This window comes from Oncorhynchus kisutch, linkage group LG26 (assembly GCF_002021735.2).
Source record: "Oncorhynchus kisutch isolate 150728-3 linkage group LG26, Okis_V2, whole genome shotgun sequence".
In the NCBI taxonomy this organism is placed as follows: Eukaryota; Metazoa; Chordata; class Actinopteri; order Salmoniformes; family Salmonidae; genus Oncorhynchus; species Oncorhynchus kisutch.
Window position 1 is genome coordinate 28,909,735 of NC_034199.2, and position 20,176 is coordinate 28,929,910.

General features: G+C 43.3%; 1 protein-coding gene across 2 annotated transcripts; it reads right to left on the bottom strand.

The window, feature by feature from the left end:
- Positions 1 to 2,865: 2,865 nt before the first annotated feature.
- Positions 2,866 to 11,476, bottom strand: LOC109877799 (stress-associated endoplasmic reticulum protein 2). 2 transcript variants are annotated; one of them, XM_020470007.2, is made up of 3 exons: positions 11,217 to 11,476; positions 3,555 to 3,627; positions 2,866 to 3,351 (listed from the first exon to the last, which is right to left on the bottom strand). In XM_020470007.2, the coding sequence occupies exons 1-3, from the start codon at positions 11,352 to 11,354 to the stop codon at positions 3,311 to 3,313; spliced, it is 252 nt and encodes an 83-aa protein (XP_020325596.1). In that variant the 5' UTR covers positions 11,355 to 11,476; the 3' UTR covers positions 2,866 to 3,310. The 2 variants fall into 2 exon arrangements, with proteins under 2 accessions (XP_020325596.1, XP_020325597.1); XM_020470008.2 differs by having other exon boundaries at positions 2,868 to 3,351; positions 11,271 to 11,476.
- Between the last annotated feature and the right edge of the window lie 8,700 nt (positions 11,477 to 20,176).

Consider the following 20,176-nt stretch of genomic DNA (forward strand, 5'->3'; position numbering starts at 1 on the left):
TTACAATTTTGGACAGGTAACTAGTAACTGTAACGGATTACATTTAGAAAGTAACCTACCCTGCCAAAGTCAAACCAACTTTTTCACGGTCACACACCAGCCTGGTTGAAGCTAATTGGCGAAATGATTTGGTTAACTATTCCCAGCTGCGAACACACACAAGACACCCACATCAAACCACACCCCAAAACCAACTCATGTTTGAATTCAGTCATGGCCGCTAGCATGAACCAAATCTAAAACGAGGCCAACTCAGGAAGTCACCCTTTAACCATTATGGAGGGGAAATGTAAAACTGGCCTTAGATCAGTGTCTGGACTCGAGCAAAATCATCTTACTGTACACTGAAGAATATATGAAACAGACTGCTGCACTGCCTGTATACTGCGAGCTATTGGTTGAGCTCTTCCTTGCTTCCTGCTTTTCACCAGGGTCGGCCTTAGCTAGCAGCTGCATAGATTACATGGTCCACAAATCACCCCAACTCCCGAACAACTGGGAATGAAAAGCGCCTTGCTCAGGCTGATGATTCATGTGAACAAACAGCGATTGTATAACTCCACACCTCACTGAACAGCATTCCATTCAAATGAAGATCTGCCACTTGCCTTGAAGTAGGATGGTTTGGGGAGACCAATTGTGTAAAGTACTTAAGTAAAAATACTTTAAAGTACTACTTAAGTAGTTTTGGGGGGTATCTGTACTTTTTACTCCATACATTTTCCCTGACATCCAAAAGTACTAGTTACATTTTTAATGCTTATCAGGACAGGAAAATGGTCAAATTCACACAATTATCAAGAGGACATCCCTGGTCATCCTTACTGCCTCTGATCTGGCAGACTCACTATACACAAACGCTTCCTTTGTAAATTATGTCTGAGTGTAGGCGTGCTAACTTTTACTTTAGTTATTTTTTATTAAGGTATCTATACTTTTACTCAAGTATGACAATTGGGTACTTTTTCCACTCCAGAAGGAGATATAAGGTTGAGAAGCTGAGTAATAAGACATACCCGTTTCATACAGATACTGTATGTTAGTTGGAGAAAGGGCATGACATTAGAATCCTGGTAATTAGTCATGGTACTTTAGCACCTAGAATTTAGACACCTGCATTCCGCAAGGGTGTGGTTCCATGATGATAAGTTACAGTGCATTTGGAAAGTATTCAGACACCTTGACTTTTTCCACATTTTGTTACGTTACAGCCTTATTCTAAAATTGTTTCAATTGTTGTTTTTTCCCCTCATCAATCTACACACGATACCCCATAATGACAAAGCAAAAACGGGTTTTTAGAAATTTTAGCAAATGTATTAATACAAAACTGAAATATCACATTTACATTAAGTATTTAGACCCTCTACTCAGTACTTTGTTGAAGGACCTTTGGCAGCGATTACAGCCTAGATTCTTCTTGAGTATGATGCTACAAGATTGGCACACCTGTAATTGGGGAGATTCTCCCATTCTTCTCTGCAGATCCTCTCAAGCTCTATCAGGTTGGATGGGGAGAGCCGCTGCACTGCTATTTTCAGGTCTCTCCAGAGATGTTCAATTGGGTTCAAGTCCGGGCTCTAGCTGGGCCACATTCAGAGACTTGTTCCAAAGCCTCTCCTGCGTTGTCTTAGCTGTGTGCTTAGGGTCGTTGTCCTGTACGAAGGTGAACCTTCATTCCAGTCTGAGGTCCTGAGCACTCTGGAGCAGGTTTTCATCAAGGATCTCTTTGCACTTTGCTCCGTTAATCTTTCCCTCAATCCTGACTAGTCTCCCAGTCCCTGACACTGAAAAACATCCCCAAAGCATTATGCTGCCACCACCATGCTTCACCGAAGGGATGGTGCCAGGTTTCCTCCAGACGTGACGCTTGGCATTAAGGCCAAAGAGTTAATTCTTGGTTTTATCAGACCAGAGAATCTTGTTTCTCATGGTCTGAGAGTCCTTTAGGTGGCTTTTGGCAAACTAAGCGGGTTGTCATGTGCCTTTTACTGAGGAGTGGCATCCATCTGGCCACACTACCATAAAGGCCTGATTGGTGGAGTGCTGCAGAGATGGTTGTCTTTCTGGAAGGTTCTCTCATTTCGACAGAGGAACTCTGGAGGTCTGTCAGGGTGACCATCAGGTTCTTGGTCACCTCCCTGCCCAAGGCCCTTCTCCCCCGATTGCTCAGATTGGCCAGGTGGTCAGCTCTAGGAAGAGTCTTGGTAGTTCCAAACTTCTTTCATTTAGAGACCACTCTGTTCTTAGGGACCTTCAATGCTGCAACATTGTTTTGGTACCCTTCCCCAGATCTGTGCCTCGACACAATCCTGTCACAGAGCTCTATGGACAATTCCTTCGATCTCATGGCTTGGTTTTTGCTCTGGCATACACTGTCAACTGTCCGGCCTTATATAGACAAGTGTGTGCCTTTCCAAATCATATTCAATCAATTGAATTTACCACAGGTTGACTCCAATCAAGTTACAGAAACATCTCATGGATGATAAATGGAAACAGGATGCATTTGCGCTCAATTTAGAGTCTCACAGCAAAGGGTCTGAATACTTTTGTAAATAAGGTATCTCTGTTTTTTATTTGTAATTAATTTAGCAAGAATGTATTACAACCAATTTTCGCTTTGTCATTATGGGGTATTGTGTGTCGATTGCTGAGGATTTAAAAACTTTTTTTTTTTTAGAATAAGACTAACGTAACAATGTGGAAAAAGTCAAGGGGTCTGAATACGTTCCGATTGCACTGTATATAACAAGTACTGTACACACACCAGGAAACAAATAGCTAGGAATCCCCAAATTAACCACACTGTAAACAGGCTTCATTTGCAGACAACATGCACTGGGATAGGAGCAGCCAAAGTGGAACTGAAACCAGACATTTCCCAAACAAAGTCACATTTATTTAAAAAAAGGTTCTCACGCAACACAGATAAATATAGAAACACAGCAGTATGACACATCGTCAGCAGCCAGTCACATCTTGGACTGCACACACTCTCTCACACACACATACACTCACACATATGAGCAGGTATAAGACACACTGTACAAGGTTCATCCAGCCAGTTGTTGTGGTTCAAACTGTCAGTAGAAAAGCTGTCATCTTCCTGCCCTGGAACTCTGTAAATGTGATCGAGGATGGCAGGGGGGAAGGGGGGTGGTCCATTCCTCTCCCAGGCCTGCCCTGATGGACAAAGAGCTGTCCTGAGTCGGGCCTCCTGGAGGTGTTAGGAACGTAGGGTGGTGAGCAGCCCCAGGTCTGGTGAAGGGGTGTGAAGGGGAAAGGGGAGTCTGGTGGGGCCTCTGGATCACATTCCCATCCTGATGCTCTGGATGATCTGAAAAATGGCTGAGAGAGAAAGTGGCTGCTGTTACACAGAACAACATCCAGTCAGGTGAAGTCACTGAGCAGGAACTGAAGAGAAACTGAAATCTGGTTAGTTCCCTACGTGAGTAATATCAAGGCTAATGTGAATCAGAAAGTTGAACTCCTGATTGAATGAATGAGTTTCCACAGTTCTCTCACACATCTCCACAGAATCTGGGCATTACCTGATCCACAGACGACGAAGACGAACAAAGCCAGGAGCCACGGCCCCACGGGGTATTTCTCCTCCTGAGGTCGCTGAGAGGGAGTGGGGAGAGAAAACAACAATGTTCAACCACTGAGACATATAGGTCAAATGTCATTAAAACTTCACTATGTGATATGGGTTGTCTTTAGTGCTGAGCAATTAGTGCCATTTGAGGTCGGTTCAGTTTCGATTATTACAAATGATCATGGTTTTCGATTTGTTTCAATAATTGTTTTAAACATTACATGCACTATGTATTATGTGGGTTGAATGCTGTAACAACACAGAATACAACATTTAATAAAAGTCCCATGATGGTAGAGTAGGGTATTCATTTAGTAACCCCAAACTGGCAACTTGTTGTATCACAGCATGCATCATCAATAACTTACAAGGACAGGACATGTAACAATGACGGACACATTAAAAACACATTGACACATGAAAGTACATGCACCTCAGTATCTGTAAAATAATAAAGTAAATTTCAAGTGCTGTTTTCTATCTTACTCAGGAGGAAAAACAAGCAAAAACACTGTTCACAATAGGAAGACATCAAACTGTTAATCAATTACACTCGTTATAAAGCCTCATGGCTGTGGGTAAAGATGGCCATCTAAACCTCTGTGGAACTCCTGCGCAGGATGAACCTGCTACTGTAGCTTATCCTCCTGTGTTGCGTTAGGGTGGAGTGGGTGTGTGTCATTGTCCATGATCATGTGTGTTTTTGCTTGCAGCCTTTTCATAAACATGTCCCGCATTGATTCCAGGCTGCAGCAAATTGGAGCCTTTTCATAAACATGTCCCGCATTGATTCCAGGCTGCAGCAAATTGGAGCACTGGCTTTCTTGATGATTTTGTCAAGGTTGTTTAAGTCCTCCTTGGCTACATTTCCTTTCCAGCACACAATGGAATAGCACACTACACTCGCCACAACACTGCTGTAGAAAATCTGACCTTTACTCCTTGTCACTAATTGACCATCAGTTATTCACATTACTTTAATAAAATATTTATTTTGTGTATATTGCATGTTTTATTTGATGACTTTTTTTCATTCCAAGTCATCATCTCTATAGAGTGGCTGCCTATGATTCTGACAAAATCTCTATTTTAGTAGTTCTTCAAAGTAAATAAGGAACATTTTCATGACTGCTGAATACCAACTACCAATCACTTAGATCATGCATTTTCAGGTAGACGCCTCGCAAAGCAACAGCTCTCAATCCCACTTTCCTCTCTCTCCGTGTCTTCCCCACATTAACCGAATGTAGCAGGCATAAAAGAAACACATGGGACGCGTTCGATAGCTTCAAAACTGTGGTGTATCATGGGTAAATTGTGACAGACTAATCTACAAATAATATTAAGTAGTTATTTAGGATGCAAGATGATTTGTAGATCAATCAGTCTCAATTCGCCTTTAAAGTCGGCTGCAATGATGAACTCGCCCACAGACTGGCCAGTAGGCGCGCAATGGATTACAGTCATTGTAGTTAATTACCACATTTTCTATGTAGAATATTGGCCTGTTGGAAACTACAATTCCCAGTTGGGCATGATCTGATTTATCTCTAGAGAAACTGTGTAATGTGCACATTGCGCTCATATAAAAAAATGGAATTCAAATAATTGAACCTATGTGAGTCAATTAGTTGTTTAAAACCCCAAAATGTTGGTTAATGTTGGCCACACACACCGAACACAAGGTCGGACATAAGGTTAAAGTTAGTATGACGATCAAGGTCAGACGTTGTTTAGGCGGTCAAATCATGGCAGAATATGGCCCTGCAGGAAACAGAATTGGTGGAGGAAGACCAACCAGGTTGAACAAACATCCAAGGGAGGAAGGTTCTTACAATGTTATTATCTCTAGACTTACATCAAGAGTAAGTGCTGAATAGGGCAAGTTTCTGATCAGGTTTTAAACCCTGCCCTCATCACTGTGTAGGTGTTTTTTATACAGTCACACCAGAATAGGCCTGAGTGGATCTAATAATAATCTGAGTTATGCAGAGTTAGCATGGCTGTCTAGACCTGTAGCACATGACTCGCCAACATAAGCTATTACAAGGCCTGGTCTGGGTGATGTCATACAGTTGGACAGCACTCATGTGCTTACTGATGGTGGTGTGTATTATTGTGGATAACACAATTAGAGGTCGACAGATTAATTAGGGCCAATTTCAAGTTTTCATAACAATCGGAAATCTGTATTTTTGGACGCTGAAATTCTTTATTTTACAACTTTATTTAACGAGGCAAGTCAGTAAAGAACACATTCTTATTATCAATGACGGCCTAGGAACTGTGGGTTAACTGCCTTGTTCAGGGGCAGAACGACAGATTTTTACCTTGTCAGCTCAGGGATTCAATCTTGCAACCTTACGGTTAACTAGTCACACGCTCTACCCACCTGCCTCACGAGGAGCCCGCCTGTTACGCGAATGCAGTAAGAAGCCAAGGTAAGTTGCTAGCTATCATTAAACTTATCTTATAAAAAACAATCAATCAATCATAATCACTAGTTATAACTACACATGGTTGATGATATTGCTAGTTTATCTAGCGTATCCTGCGTTGCATATAATCGATGCGGTGTGCATTCGCGAAAAAGGACTGTCGTTGCTCCAACGTGTACCTAACCATAAGCATCAATGCCTTTCTTAAAATCAATACACAGAAGTATATATTTTTAAACCTGCATATTTAGCTAAAAGAAATCCAGGTTAGCAGGCAATATTAACCAGGTGAAATTGTGTCACTTCTCTTGCGTTCATTGCAGGGTATATGCAACAGTTTGGGCCGCCTGGCTCATTGCGAACTAATTTGTCAGAATTTTACGTAATTATGACATAACATTGAAGGTTGTGCAATGTAACAGCAATATTTAGACTTAGGGATGCCATCCGTTAGGTAAAATACGGAACGGTTCCGTATTTCACTGAAAGAATAAACGTCTTGTTTTCGAAATGACAGTTTCGGGATTCAACCATATTAATGACCTAAGGCTCGCATTTCTGTGTGTTATGTTATAATTAAGTCTATGATTTGATAGAGCAGTCTGACTGAGCGGTGGTAGGCACCAGCAGGCTCCTAAGCATTCATTCAAACAGCACTTTCGTGCGTTTTGTCAGCAGCTCTTCGCAATGCTTCAAGCATTGCGCTGTTTATAGCTTCAAGCCTATCAACTCCCGAGATTAGGCTGGTGTAACCGATGTGAAATGGCTAGCTAGTTAGTGGGGTGTGCGCTAATAGCGTTTCAAACGTCACTCGCTCTGAGACTTGGAGTAGTTGTTCCCCTTGCTCTGCATAGGTAGCTTCGAGGGTGGCTGTTGTCGATGTGTTCCTGGTTCGAGCCCAGGTAGCGGCGAGGAGAGGGATGGAAGCTATACTGTTACACTGGCAATACTAAAGTGCCTATAAGAACATCCAATAGTCAAAGGTATATGAAATACAAATCATATAGAGAGAAATAGTCCTATAATTCCTATAATAACTACAACCTAAAACTTCTTACCTGGGAATATTGAAGACTCATGTTAAAAAGAACCACCAGCTTTCATATGTTCTCATGTTCTGAGCAAGGAACTGAAACGTTAGCTTTCTTACATGGCACATATTGCACTTTTACTTTCTTCTCCAACAATTTGTTTTTGTATTATTTAAACCAAATTGAACATGTTTCATTATTTATTTGAGGCTAAATTGATTTTATTGATGTATTATATTAAGTTAAAATAAGTGTTCATTCAGTATTGTTGTAATTGTCATTATTACAAATACATCAAGAAAAATAATTGGCTGATTAATCGGCATCGGCTTTTTTTGGCCCTCAAATAATCGGCATCGGTATCGGCGTTGAAAAATCATAATCGGCCAACCTCTAAATACAATAGCTATCTAGAATATACAGTGTAAACCCCAAGTATTCCTTCATTCTAATACATACAATGACAACAACCTGTATCCCCCAGTGAGCTAGCTATTCCATACAGTGTCACCTTACACAATGCAGTCATGTTGACGGCAGGTAAAGATTTCTGGTATAGTTTCATAATTCAATGTTGACAGAAGAAAAGCAGGCATCTCAAGGAGCACCAATAGAACAAATCAGCCAGCCATAAAAGGAATGTTAGAGGGTGGATAGATTGGGAACCAAATACTGAAACTTTATATTCAGCAGTTATGACAATTAGGGATGCACGATATATCGGTGAGCATATTGGAATAGGACGATATTCAATAACAATGCCAACATTGGCCCAATGTCTAGTTTAATGCCGATCTGCAAAACTGATATCAAAGCTTACGTACATACCTATATAACGTAGGTAGATGATGTGCATACCTATATAACGTAGGTAGATGATGTGCATACCTATATAACGTAGGTAGATGATGTGCATACCTATATAACGTAGGTAGATGAGGTACATACCTATATAACGTAGGTAGATGATGTGCATACCTATATAACGTAGGTAGATGAGGTACATACCTATATAACGTAGGTAGATGATGTGCATACCTATATAACGTAGGTAGATGAGGTACATACCTATATAACGTAGGTAGATGATGTGCATACCTATATAACGTAGGTAGATGATGTGCATACCTATATAACGTAGGTAGATGAGGTATATACCTATATAACGTAGGTAGATGATGTGCATACCTATATAACGTAGGTAGATGATGTGCATACCTATATATGCAGGTAGATGATGTGCATACCTATATAACATAGGTAGATGATGTACATACCTATATAATGTAGGTAGATGAGGTACATACCTATATGACGTAGGTAGATGATGTATATACCTATATAACGTAGGTAGATGATGTGCATACCTATATATGCAGGTAGATGATGTGCATACCTATATAACATAGGTAGATGAGGTACATACCTATATAATGTAGGTAGATGAGGTACATACCTATATGACGTAGGTAGATGATGTATATACCTATATAACGTAGGTAGATGATGTATATACCTATATGACGTAGGTAGATGAGGTACATACCTATATGACGTAGGTAGATGATGTATATACCTATATGACGTAGGTAGATGATGTACATACCTATATAACGTAGGTAGATGATGTACATACCTATATGACGTAGGTAGATGATGTATATACCTATATGACGTAGGTAGATGATGTATATACCTATATGACGTAGGTAGATTAGGTACATACCTATTTAACGTAGGTAGATGAGGTACATACCTATATAACGTAGGTAGATGATGTAATGACGCCACGGAAAATACAGCACTACACAGAACAAAAGCAGAAAAATACTAAGCGCCAACGTCCAACAACTAAACAAGTTCAAGTCCAGCAGTCATTTAAAAGAGTAAGAACATTTCAGCGAGACAACTCGAAGGCGAAATCCACTAACGCCAAGATAATGGGATTCATTGCCCTTGACAGTCAACCGTCCTCTGTCGTGGATGATGTTGGCTTTCGCCGACTGGTCGATCCCCGGCATACACTATTTTTCAGATGTTGCCCTACCGCAGTTACACAGTATTGTTGAAACGTACATCTATGAGCTACTTGCTATGGGCGTCACTGCTATTAGATTCACGACTGACATTTGGGACAGCGATGTCAGCCCCATGAGTATGCTGAGTCTGACATCACAGTGGGTCGACGAGGATTTGATACTGAGGAAAGACGTATTGCTCAAGAATGTGCTGGTTCTCATACCGCTGCTGCCATTTCAGTGGCATTTGAGAACATGTTTGAAACTTGGAAACATGAACACACTCCTAGCGCCATTCGAACAACTGACTTCAGAAATAAGCTAACCAACTGCGTCTGCAGCAGACGTGATACCCTCTGTCATGGCATTGAAACACCTGCTCAACAAAACTGCCGACAGACCGTGGGGTTAAAACTTACAAAAGTATGTGAGGCTGTGAACAAGCGATTTGGTAGCATTCTCTCTAAGCCTCTTTACTGTGTTGCCACCATGCTAGATGCGAAGTACAAGGACCGCTACTTCGATGCAGACAAGAAACAGGGTTTACGTGAAATGTTACATACACAGCTGTGAGCACCGAGGAAGAGAGGCCATGGACAGACAGAGCTTAACCTTCCCTGTTTGACATGTATGATGAAATCCTGGTTGAGACTGAAATGACTGAACAAATGAACAACGAAACAGCAAGTAAGTGAAATAAATAGGTTTTGATGATGTTTTACTGGTAATGGGGACATACGTAAATGACAACAAAATAACTTTTTTGTCAGTGTGTGTGTGTGTGTGTGTGTGTGTGTGTGTGTGTGTGTGTGTGTGTGTGTGTGTGTGTGTGTGTGTGTGTGTGTGTGTGTGTGTGTGTGTGTGTGTGTGTGCATAACCTTTATTTAACAAGGCAAGTCAGTTAAGAACAAATTCTTATTTACAATGACGGCCTACCCTGGCCAAACCCAGACAACGTTGGGCCAAATGTGCGCCACCCTATGGGACTCCCAATCACGGCCGGATGTGATACAGCCTGGATTCAAACCAGGGACTGTAGTGACGCCTCTTGCACTGAGATGCAGTGCCTTAGACCGCTGCGTCCATGTGTGTGTTAACTATTTAACTGTACTAGAATGATTAAAAGGGCGCTAAAATGTTACATTTCGGGTATCGGTATCAGTTTTTTCTTGGCAAGGACAATATCGGACATCGGTATCAGCCAAAAATGTCCTATCGGTGCATCCCTAATGACAACGTAGTAAAATTACTCACACCTCCCATTTCTCTAAGGCTATAGGTTATTACAGCACACAATTTAAAAAGTGTACAGTATCTCTATCTAAACTAATACAGGACAGTGTAACCTACTCATAACAGGAAGGCAAACATACATCCCAGGGTTACATAATAATCAGTATCACCATCTGTCATACATCCTTTGTGTGTGTTCATATGTATGTGTGTTTGTGTGTGTGTGTGTGTATGTGTGTGTGTTCGTATGTATGTATGTATGTATGTATGTATGTATGTATGTTTGTATGTATGTATGTATGTATGTGTGTGTGTGTGTACGTATGTATGTGTGTGTGTGTGGGGGGGGGGGGGGGGGGGACCTGGTCAGGATACAGATGGACCATAGAGTTCATCAACAACCTCAGGCTCTCTTTATGGACTGAACAGCCAGATGATGACACCATCCAAATCGACAATCTAGACCGTTATCTACGTGGCATTGATTTCTTAGAAATTATTGATCAGGAGAATCGCGGGCTGTAAACCGAGTGGCAAACCACAGGTTTGAGCATGAAGACCACCAGACCATAAAGGAAACATACAGCCATCAATGATCAACATACCAACACGTTAACCTATGGGCCATGAATAACAATACATGGAGAAGGGCTTGAACTCACGTTCATTGCGCCCTGTGGTTTGTGATTGATCCGAACGATTTAAAATGAATCATATGACATGCTGAGTCTGATGTGACGAGAGATGAGCAGCGTTATCGACAGCCAAGTTGAGCCATAACATAACATTAGATACACCATTAATAATTTATCATTATGAAATGGATGGGTCACATTTATTGAAATGATGCCATTCTAAGTGACGATTAACTGAATCGGTGTCATCATGCTTGCACCTCCTTTCGTCTGACGATGGAACCCACACAGCCTGAAGAAAAGCGTCGCCTCACCAGGGTCTTTGCAACGTTGCCTCTCTGCGTGATGTTTTTGCTGTGCTTTTCGTTTGCCATACGGATCCTTTGTTTTGCTACCATCTTCTGAGAATGTTATATTGATGTAAAAGTATTATATACCGGCGTTATTCTGATGCAGTGATGATGAAGCCACGAGACCCCACTTCTCTCTGTCTGCACCTGCTGACGTGCGCGTGGACGGAATTGCGCTTCCATGGAGCTGGGCGCGCGCGCTCTGCTAAACAGTTTTTTTTCTGCCTCACCTCCCAATCTAACCAGCCATTTAGTCAAACTATTTATTGTTGAAAAATGTAATGGATTAATAGTTATGCCATTTGCCAGAGAAAAACACTTTTAACTGTAGTCTCAGTTGTCACCAATGCACAATCAGTGGTCTATTAAGTTATTCTACCTTTCTCAGACAGAAGCTGTTGTCAGGGCCTTGCCTATGAGCTGCACATGCCTGGGGTGTCTGGAGAAAGGGCATCATGTGTTTATTTGACAAACCTTACATACAGTACAGGACAGTGACTATGGCGGTCTGGAAAATGATGCAAAATTTGGTTAGAAACATTTAAGTGACCTGTTTTTTTATTGATTTTAAATACAGAATAGTTTAAGTCTGAATTTCAACCCTCTCCACCATTTATAACTAACATATAACTAACAGCTTCTGTTTTTTTTAATACTCACAAAATTATATAATATCTTTAGATGTGATTATGTTGGTAAAGTAATTTAACTTTCGTTTTTGACCCAGTTGTTGTGGTGGCAGAGCTGTAACCAAACTGTGAGCTACACGCTTTTTTTCTCCGTTTGCCCACTATTTTATTTTGTCATTTGTCACCTCACACGGTGTACAAATGTAATAAATGTTAACTACTTAAGTGGAATTCCAGACTAACTCGTCATTAGCAGCGGATAAGATCCACAAAGGTGGGAATTACCCCAAAGCATCCATGAATTGCTCTGGCCGTGGAGCTAGCAAGTGAAGGCTCCCCTGAGCCGTCTCGACTGTGGTCTGGAGGCGAGGCAGGAAAGGTAACACCGGGGGCTCGTCCAGGATGAAGGAACCACAAGGTCAACTGGCGAAGTGGCTCGAGAAGTTTGGGGAGTATAACTTACATCATTCAGGACGCCACCACGAAAATGCTAACGTCCTGTTCAGGAGGCTCTGCCGCCAGACTTGCCCCTGCACTATACAGGACCAAACCCAGAACAATGACTGTTTCAGGCACCAGGAAGTGCAGTGTGGCCTCGGCCCCAGCATAGCTGATTACACTGTGCAATCAATCAATCAAATGTATTTATAAAGCCCTTTTTACATCAAAGCCCTTTTTACATACAACATGCCGAGTCTGATGTGACGAGAGAGATGAGCAGCTTTATCGATAGCCAATTTGAGCCATAACATAACTGCTGGGTGGTACTGCTTCCCTCTGCCGTTTTCTGTGGGAATGAGCTTGTATACACAACATATACTGAGTATATCTTCTGCGATTCATCCAATAGCATTGAGGAGTATACCACCTCAGTCACTGGCTTCATCAATAAGTGCATCGACGACGTCATCCCCACAGTGACCGAACGTACTTTTCCTAACCAGAAACCATGGATTACAGGCAACATCCGCACCGAGCTAAAGGATAGAGCTGCCACTTTCAAGGAGTGGGACACTAATCTGACTCTTATAAGAAATCCTGCTATGCCCTCAGATGAACCCAGCCATGAGCTGCCCAGTGCCGCGAGCCAACCAAATGAGCAAATGCCATTTATGCTCGCTTCGAGGCAAGCAACATTGAAGCATGCATGAGATCACCAGCTGTTCCGGACGACTGTGTGATCACTCATAGCCAATGTGAGCAAGACCTTTAAACAGGTCAACATTCATAAAGCCGCGGGTCCAGATGGATTACCAGGACGTGTACTCAAAGCATGCGCGGACCAACTGGCAAGTGACTTCGCTGACATTTTCAACCTCTCACTGACTGAGTCTGTAATACTTACATGTTTCAAGCAGACCACCATAGTCACTGTGCCCAAGAAAGCAAAAGTAACCTGTCTAAATAATTACCACCCCATAGTACTCACGTCGGTAGTCTTGAAGTGCTTTGAAAGGCTTGTCATTGCTCACTTCAACACCATCATGCCAGAAACCCTAGACCTACTCCAATTCACATACCACCCCAACAGATCCACAGATGACGCAATCTCTATTGCACTCCACACTGCCCTTTTCCACCTGGACAAAAGGAACACCTATGTGAGAATGCTGTTCACTGACTACAGCTCAGTGTTCAACACCATAGTGCCCACAAAGCTCATCATTAAGCTAAGGACCCTGGGACTAAACACCTCCCTCTGCAACTGGATCCTGGACTTCCTGACGGGCCGCCCCAGGTGGTAAGGGTAGGCAACAACACATCCGCCATGCTGATCCTCAACACAGGAGCCCCTCAGTGGTGCGTGCTTAGTCCACTCCTGTACTCCCTGTTCACCCACGACTGTGTGGCCAAGCACGACTCCAGCGCCATCATTAAGTTTGCTGATGACACAATAGTGGTAGGCCTGATCACCGACAATGATAATAGGGAGGAGGTCAGAGACCTGGACAACAACCTCTCCCTCAATGTGAGCAAGACAAAGGAGCTGATCGTAGACTAATGGAAAAGGGGGCCCCCATTAACATCGACAGTCCTGAAGTGGAACGGGTCCAGAGTTTCAAGTTCCTTGGTGTCCGCGTCACCAACAAACTATCATGGTCCAAACACACCAAGACAGTTTGAACGAGGGCACGACAACACCTTTTCCCCCTCAGGAGACTGAATAGATTTCAGAAAGTTATACAGCTACACCATCGAGAGCATCCTGACCGGTTGCATCAGTGCCTCGTATGGCAACTGCTTAGCAACTGACCGTAAGGCGCTACAGACGGCCGTGTACATCTCTGGGGCCAAGCTTCCTGACACGCCAGTCACCCAAGTCAAAGACTGTTCTCTCTGCTACCGCACGGTAAGCGGTACCGGAGCACCACGTCTAGGACCAAAAGGCTCCTTAACAGCTTCTATCCCCAAGCCATAAGACTGCTGAACAATTAATCAAATGGCCACACAGACTATTTACATTGACCCCCCCCCCCCAAATGACCTGGACTAACCTGTACCCCCTCACATTGACTCAGCACCGGTACCCCCTGTATATAGCCTCCTTACTAACCTGTACCCCCTCACATTGACTCAGCACCGGTACCCCCTGTATATAGCCTCCTTACTAACCTGTACCCCCTCACATTGACTCGGTACCGGTACCCCCTGTATATAGCCTCCTTACTAACCTGTACCCCCTCACATTGACTCGGCACCGGTACCCCCTGTATATAGCCTCCTTACTAACCTGTACCCCCTCACATTGACTCGGTACCGGTACCCCCTGTATATAGCCTCCTTACTAACCTGTACCCCCTCACATTGACTCGGTACCGGTACCCCCTGTATATAGCCTCCTTACTAACCTGTACCCCCTCACATTGATTCGGTACCGGTACCCCCTGTATATAGCCTCCTTACTAACCTGTACCCCCTCACATTGACTCGGTACCGGTACCCCCTGTATATAGCCTCCTTACTAACCTGTACCCCCTCACATTGACTCGGTACCGGTACCCCCTGTATATAGCCTCCTTACTAACCTGTACCCCCTCACATTGACTCGGTACCGGTACCCCCTGTATATAGCCTCCTTACTAACCTGTACCCCCTCACATTGACTCGGTACCAGTACCCCCTGTATATAGCCTCCTTACTAACCTGTACCCCCTCACATTGACTCGGTACCGGTACCCCCTGTATATAGCCTCCCTATTGTTATGTCATTTTCTTGTGTTACCTATTCATTCATTTTTAAAATATTTTTTAAAACTTTTGTTTAGTTCGTGAATATTTTGTACTAATACTCTATTTCTTGAACTGCATTATTGGTTAAGGGTTTGTAAGTAAGCATTTCACGGTAAGGTCTACACCTGTAGTATTCGGCGCATGTGACAAATAAAATTTGATTTGGTTTGAGATAACGTCAGTGTAGTCAGCAGTGCTACAATGGGACCCATGGTGCTAATGAGTGGTTGCCTAGCAACTGCATCTAGGGGTGGGCCAGCCAGGGTTTCACAGCAGCACTGTGCCTGGGCAGGGAGGACTTCAGACATAGCTCAACCCACCGATGGATTGCATTCTATTTACTTTACTTTATATACAATTAATAAAGTCTAATAACATTGTTTTATCTATTAAAAGTCTGTTACAGCCTATGTAAGATTTCCAGTCATTTCAACCAATGAATTGTGTGTTCTCTGTTCACAGTGTCATTTTGGCTCTTTTTTTATTAATGGTGTTGCACAGCACCGCACATCGTTAAGTCAAATGCATCAGTTCACTTTGCAACAACAGTTTGTCTCCTCTTCCCCACAGTTTCTGTAAAATTGTATTTTATTTTATTTGAGTATCTAGGCCTATATTCAGCCAAATTGCAGCGCAACAACCTCCAATAGGAAGAACTCCGCTTTGATACACTTAGATGTGTTGTTGTGTGTTTATTGTGACTATGTAGTTAGTGTATGTGGTCTACCTTGCTTCTGTATGTGGAGGGCAGTCTCAGCCCAGCCCAAGGACACACGGAAAGCAGAGGACAGGGTTAAAGTAGAGGAGAGCAGCAGACGAGGTGAGGAGATCGGGGGAAAGGAGGGAGGGGAAGAAAGAGGAGAGGGGAGGAGAGGAGGGAGCAAGGAAAGGTAGAGGATAAAAGGCAGCACTGAGAGATGAGAGAGAAAGTGAGAAAGAGCGAGGGAGAGATAAAGATAGAGGGAGAGAGAGAGAGACATAAATAGAGAGAGAGAGACAGAGAGAAAGAGAGAAAGAGAGAGAGAGAGAGAGAGAGAGAGAGAGAGAGAGAGAGAGAGAGAGAGAGAGATTGGAGATTTAGGTCCTACATGCCTGCTCCCATTGATGATCCATGACCATATTGCTTATTCTACTCAGGCATGTCCCAGCCTACCTCAGCAATGAGGAGCATGCCAATGACTCCTCTCATGTACAGAGAGGCTGAATGTGACCCCTGTGAGTTTAGCTTGTGTGTGAACCATATGAATTCAACATGCTTTGGTGGGAAGTCATCATATCTGTGTCCCAGGGCTCTAATCAATGGGAATGAGGATGGATTTCACAGCGACATACTGTGTTGTTATTGTGCTAGTAGGACACTCTCACCTGGTTTAACAGACTCACATAATAGAGTAGAGTCATTGTGGAAATCATCTCATTGGCAGTCTGAACATTGTTTATGCTTGATGGTATGTTGGCCAACAGAAAGTCAACCCTGGTTTTGGGACAGTTCTATAAGTAGTCAGTGGAGTCGTCTTTCACCCTGTAGTTCCCTGTAGCCTTTGTTGTCTCTGATCGATGGCTGTGTCAGACCTTTTATTTACCCTATGACTGCTTGAATCCCATTCTAACCCCTCTAACACTATGGAATGAGGCCAACTCTGGTATGGTACTTTGTCACAGAAAGCAAAATACCTGCAGGACAGGAGGTGTAACCTGTTACAGTGTACACACCCAGACCCATAGACCCCACACGCATGCATGCACCACACACACATGCACGCACGCACGCACACACACACACACACATACACGCAGGAATGTTGACATGCAGAGCTAATAACACACTATACAGTTCAACCCCATCCTTTGTGACAGTAAAACCCTGTCATTGTAAGACAACTCCACCCTCTATAGTACCCCATCTATTTCTGCAGTGAAACAGAGAGAATATCTGACCCACTTTCAGACCAGTTTACCTCCACTTTACCCCCTAATTATGCTGCTGTTGCTCCCCCCATTCTACAGACATCTGTGTATATGTATGCACAGCATATGTACACTGAGTGTACAAAACATTAAGAACCCCTTCCTTTTGCCCGCTGAACAGCCTCAATTTGTCGGGACATGGACTTTACAAGGTGTCGAAAGCTGGCCCATGTTGACTCAAATGCTTTCCACAGTTGTGTCAAGTTGGCTATGTGTCCTTTGGGAGGTGGACCATTTTTGATACACATAGAAAACTGTTGAGGATGAAAAACCCAGCAGTGTTGCAGGTCTTGACACAAGCCTTGCACTACCATACCCCGTTTAAAGGCACTTCAATATTTTTGTCTTGCCTGTTCATCCTCTGAATGGCACACATACACAATCCATCATCTACACTGATGAAGTGGATTTAACAAGTGTTTATGTTTTTACTACAGGATCAGAGAGGAAGGTAAATAGCAGCTGCTGCTAGCTGAACACAGGCCTGAAACAGGAGAGCAATCCAGGTAATGTCAGGCAGATATGGAGGATATGTGTGTGTGTGTGTGTGTGTGTGTGTGTGTGTGTGTGTGTGTGTGTGTGTGTGTGTGTGTGTGTGTGTGTGTGTGCGTGTGCGTGTGTGTGTGTGTGTGTGTGTGTGGGTGTGGGTGTGGGTGCTTATGTGTGTTTGTGTGTGACAGGATGGTAAAGGGGTGAAGGTGTCAGATGAACAGAAAGCTAGGTCTCTGAGTAGTCACACACACATACACACACACACACACACACACACACACACACACACACACACACCAACCCACACACACCCACACACACCAACCCACACACACCCACACATACACACTGTCCCTCTCTCCAGGGCTAAATGCTACAGTAATTGCTTGGGGATCACATAATACCCCCAGTGACTCAGATGACATTTTAAATGTCACACACACCTACACAAATGCTATATGATGATCTGAGAGAAACAATGTTTTTTTTTCTCCTTCACTTTCCCAATTCCTATCCAGCATTGTAATTGGGAAGGAAGAAAGGCTTCCTCAGCTTCTGCCTGCTGTATTGTTTGAGTTAATCTTCTTCATCATGCCTCTGTGTGTTGCTCTCCCTGCCACTCTCCCCAGACCCTGTATGGTAGGCTACTCTGCTCTAGTGATGAATAAGAGATGACATAAATGCAGCTCCTGCTTTTACATGCTGCTGTTCTATTCTGTCTCTCAGTACTCTCGTGTCCTGGGTTCAACCTGCCACACTACCACACTGGCTCTGCATCCCACTATGCCACATTTTTTGTATTAATTAAGTGCATTTTCAGATTTTTTTTTCTGAATTGAGAACTGAGTTAACCCCATGGAAGCATTGAAGAGAACGACAGAGAGAGAGGGATGTAAGGGGAGAAGGAGGAAAGGAACAATGCACGTGTGTCAGGTATGACATAAACTAGTGACTGTTTTGGTTCTGGTGTGGGCCTACGTTTGAAGTTCTACTGCTCTCTTCATGTACAGTGTTTTCCACAGGACACAACTTGTCATTATCCCTTTTCATAAGGCACTCAACAATATCCTGAGCTAGACCACCTAATCACTCTGTGCCTGCAGGCACAGCCATCCACTGTGGCAACATCCTTTGATTGAATGTTCATCTAACTTGAAAACTAGAAACCTTTCTGCGACCTTACAAAAGAAAACGTGAAAACCACATGTATTTTTTTTCCATGTTAAAAACGTACACATGAAAACATGAACATGCGAAAACTCCACACGTGTGTCACGCCCTGACCTTAGAGATCCTTATTATTCTCTATGTTTGGTTAGGTCAGGGTGTGACTCCGGTGGGAAAGTCTATGTTTTCTATTTCTTTGTTTTTGGCCGTGTGTGTTTCCCAATCAGAGGCAGCTGTCTATCGTTGTCTCTGATTGCGGATCACATATAAGTTGTCATTTTCTTTTTGGGTTTTGTGGGATCTTGTTTTCTGTTTAGTGTCTGTACCTGACAGCTGTACGCTTTCACTTTGGTTATTTTGTTTGAGTGTTTTTTGAAAATAAAATCATGAACTGTTTCCACGCTGCGTTTTGGTCCTCTCCTTGTCACCAGAGCTGTTACAACGTGTCCGACAACCACATGCATTTTTTTCTCACATGAAAAATTCCCGTTATTTTTTTTGTAAGGGGCATAGCCAGATATCCGGAGAGAATCCACCGTCTCTCTCCCATTGTCTCTTGGCAGTTACATCTGGGACGCAGCAGGCTAGTAAAGAGAAGGCAAGCAGATGCAGCAGATATTTAGGTCAGAAGTGGAAAGTGGGACAAGTGTTTCCATCAGACCCCCTCCCACCCCTCCCCTGGGTGTCTATCCACTGTGGATTATTCTCTCTCAGGGCCATTAGGGACTTAATAGAAAGCTGACAGGCTGATGTACGGGACACGTGCACCATGTCCTGTACTAGGACCCGGAATGGGCTTGTCTGGCTACAGGTGATTGACTGGACTAGAGCTAGTGCTGTGACTGGAGATGGAGCTGCAACCACAAACACAAAGCTTTCTACATGTAGATATGGCAGCTGACAGACAGGACAGTCAGTCCTAGTTAATAGAGGGTTTGCTAGTGAATGTTATTGTTAGGATATCTGAAGCCGTCGATGATGAGTTGTTGAGGCTGTCTGGGTGACAAAGTGGAACGCGGCTGATCTTAAAAGAGTGCATGTGGACTCCTACACAGGCATGCATACACACCCTCCAGTGGCCCCAGACGTTTTGACTGAAGCTCATCTCACACCAGTCACACAGGTACATGAGCGAGGAGAAAAAGGGTAGGAAAAATAAAGAAAAACAGAATATGGGGTAAAGACTAAGAAGGGTAGAGGAAACAAGGCCTAGGGCAGGTGACAAGGGGGAGAGAGAAAGAGGTGAAAGAGGGATGGGATGTTTAAGAGGGTGATTGAGGTCAGCGTTATAGAGGCCAGCAGGGTAGAGGAGATCAGTGTTCTAGTAGATTCAGTTACTTATTCATTAGTTACTGATTCACTATCTTCCCTCAGTCAGAGGCT

Coding starts and splice junctions, on each gene's coding strand:
- LOC109877799 (XM_020470007.2), bottom strand. CDS start 11,354: ATGGTAGCAAAACAAAGGATCCGTATGGCAAACGAAAAGCACAGCAAA. Junction 3,628..11,216: donor CCATCGTCAGACGAAAGGAG/GTGCAAGCATGA, acceptor ACTCCCTCTCAG/CGACCTCAGGAGGAGAAATA. Junction 3,352..3,554: donor CTTCGTCGTCTGTGGATCAG/GTAATGCCCAGA, acceptor TTTCTCTCTCAG/CCATTTTTCAGATCATCCAG.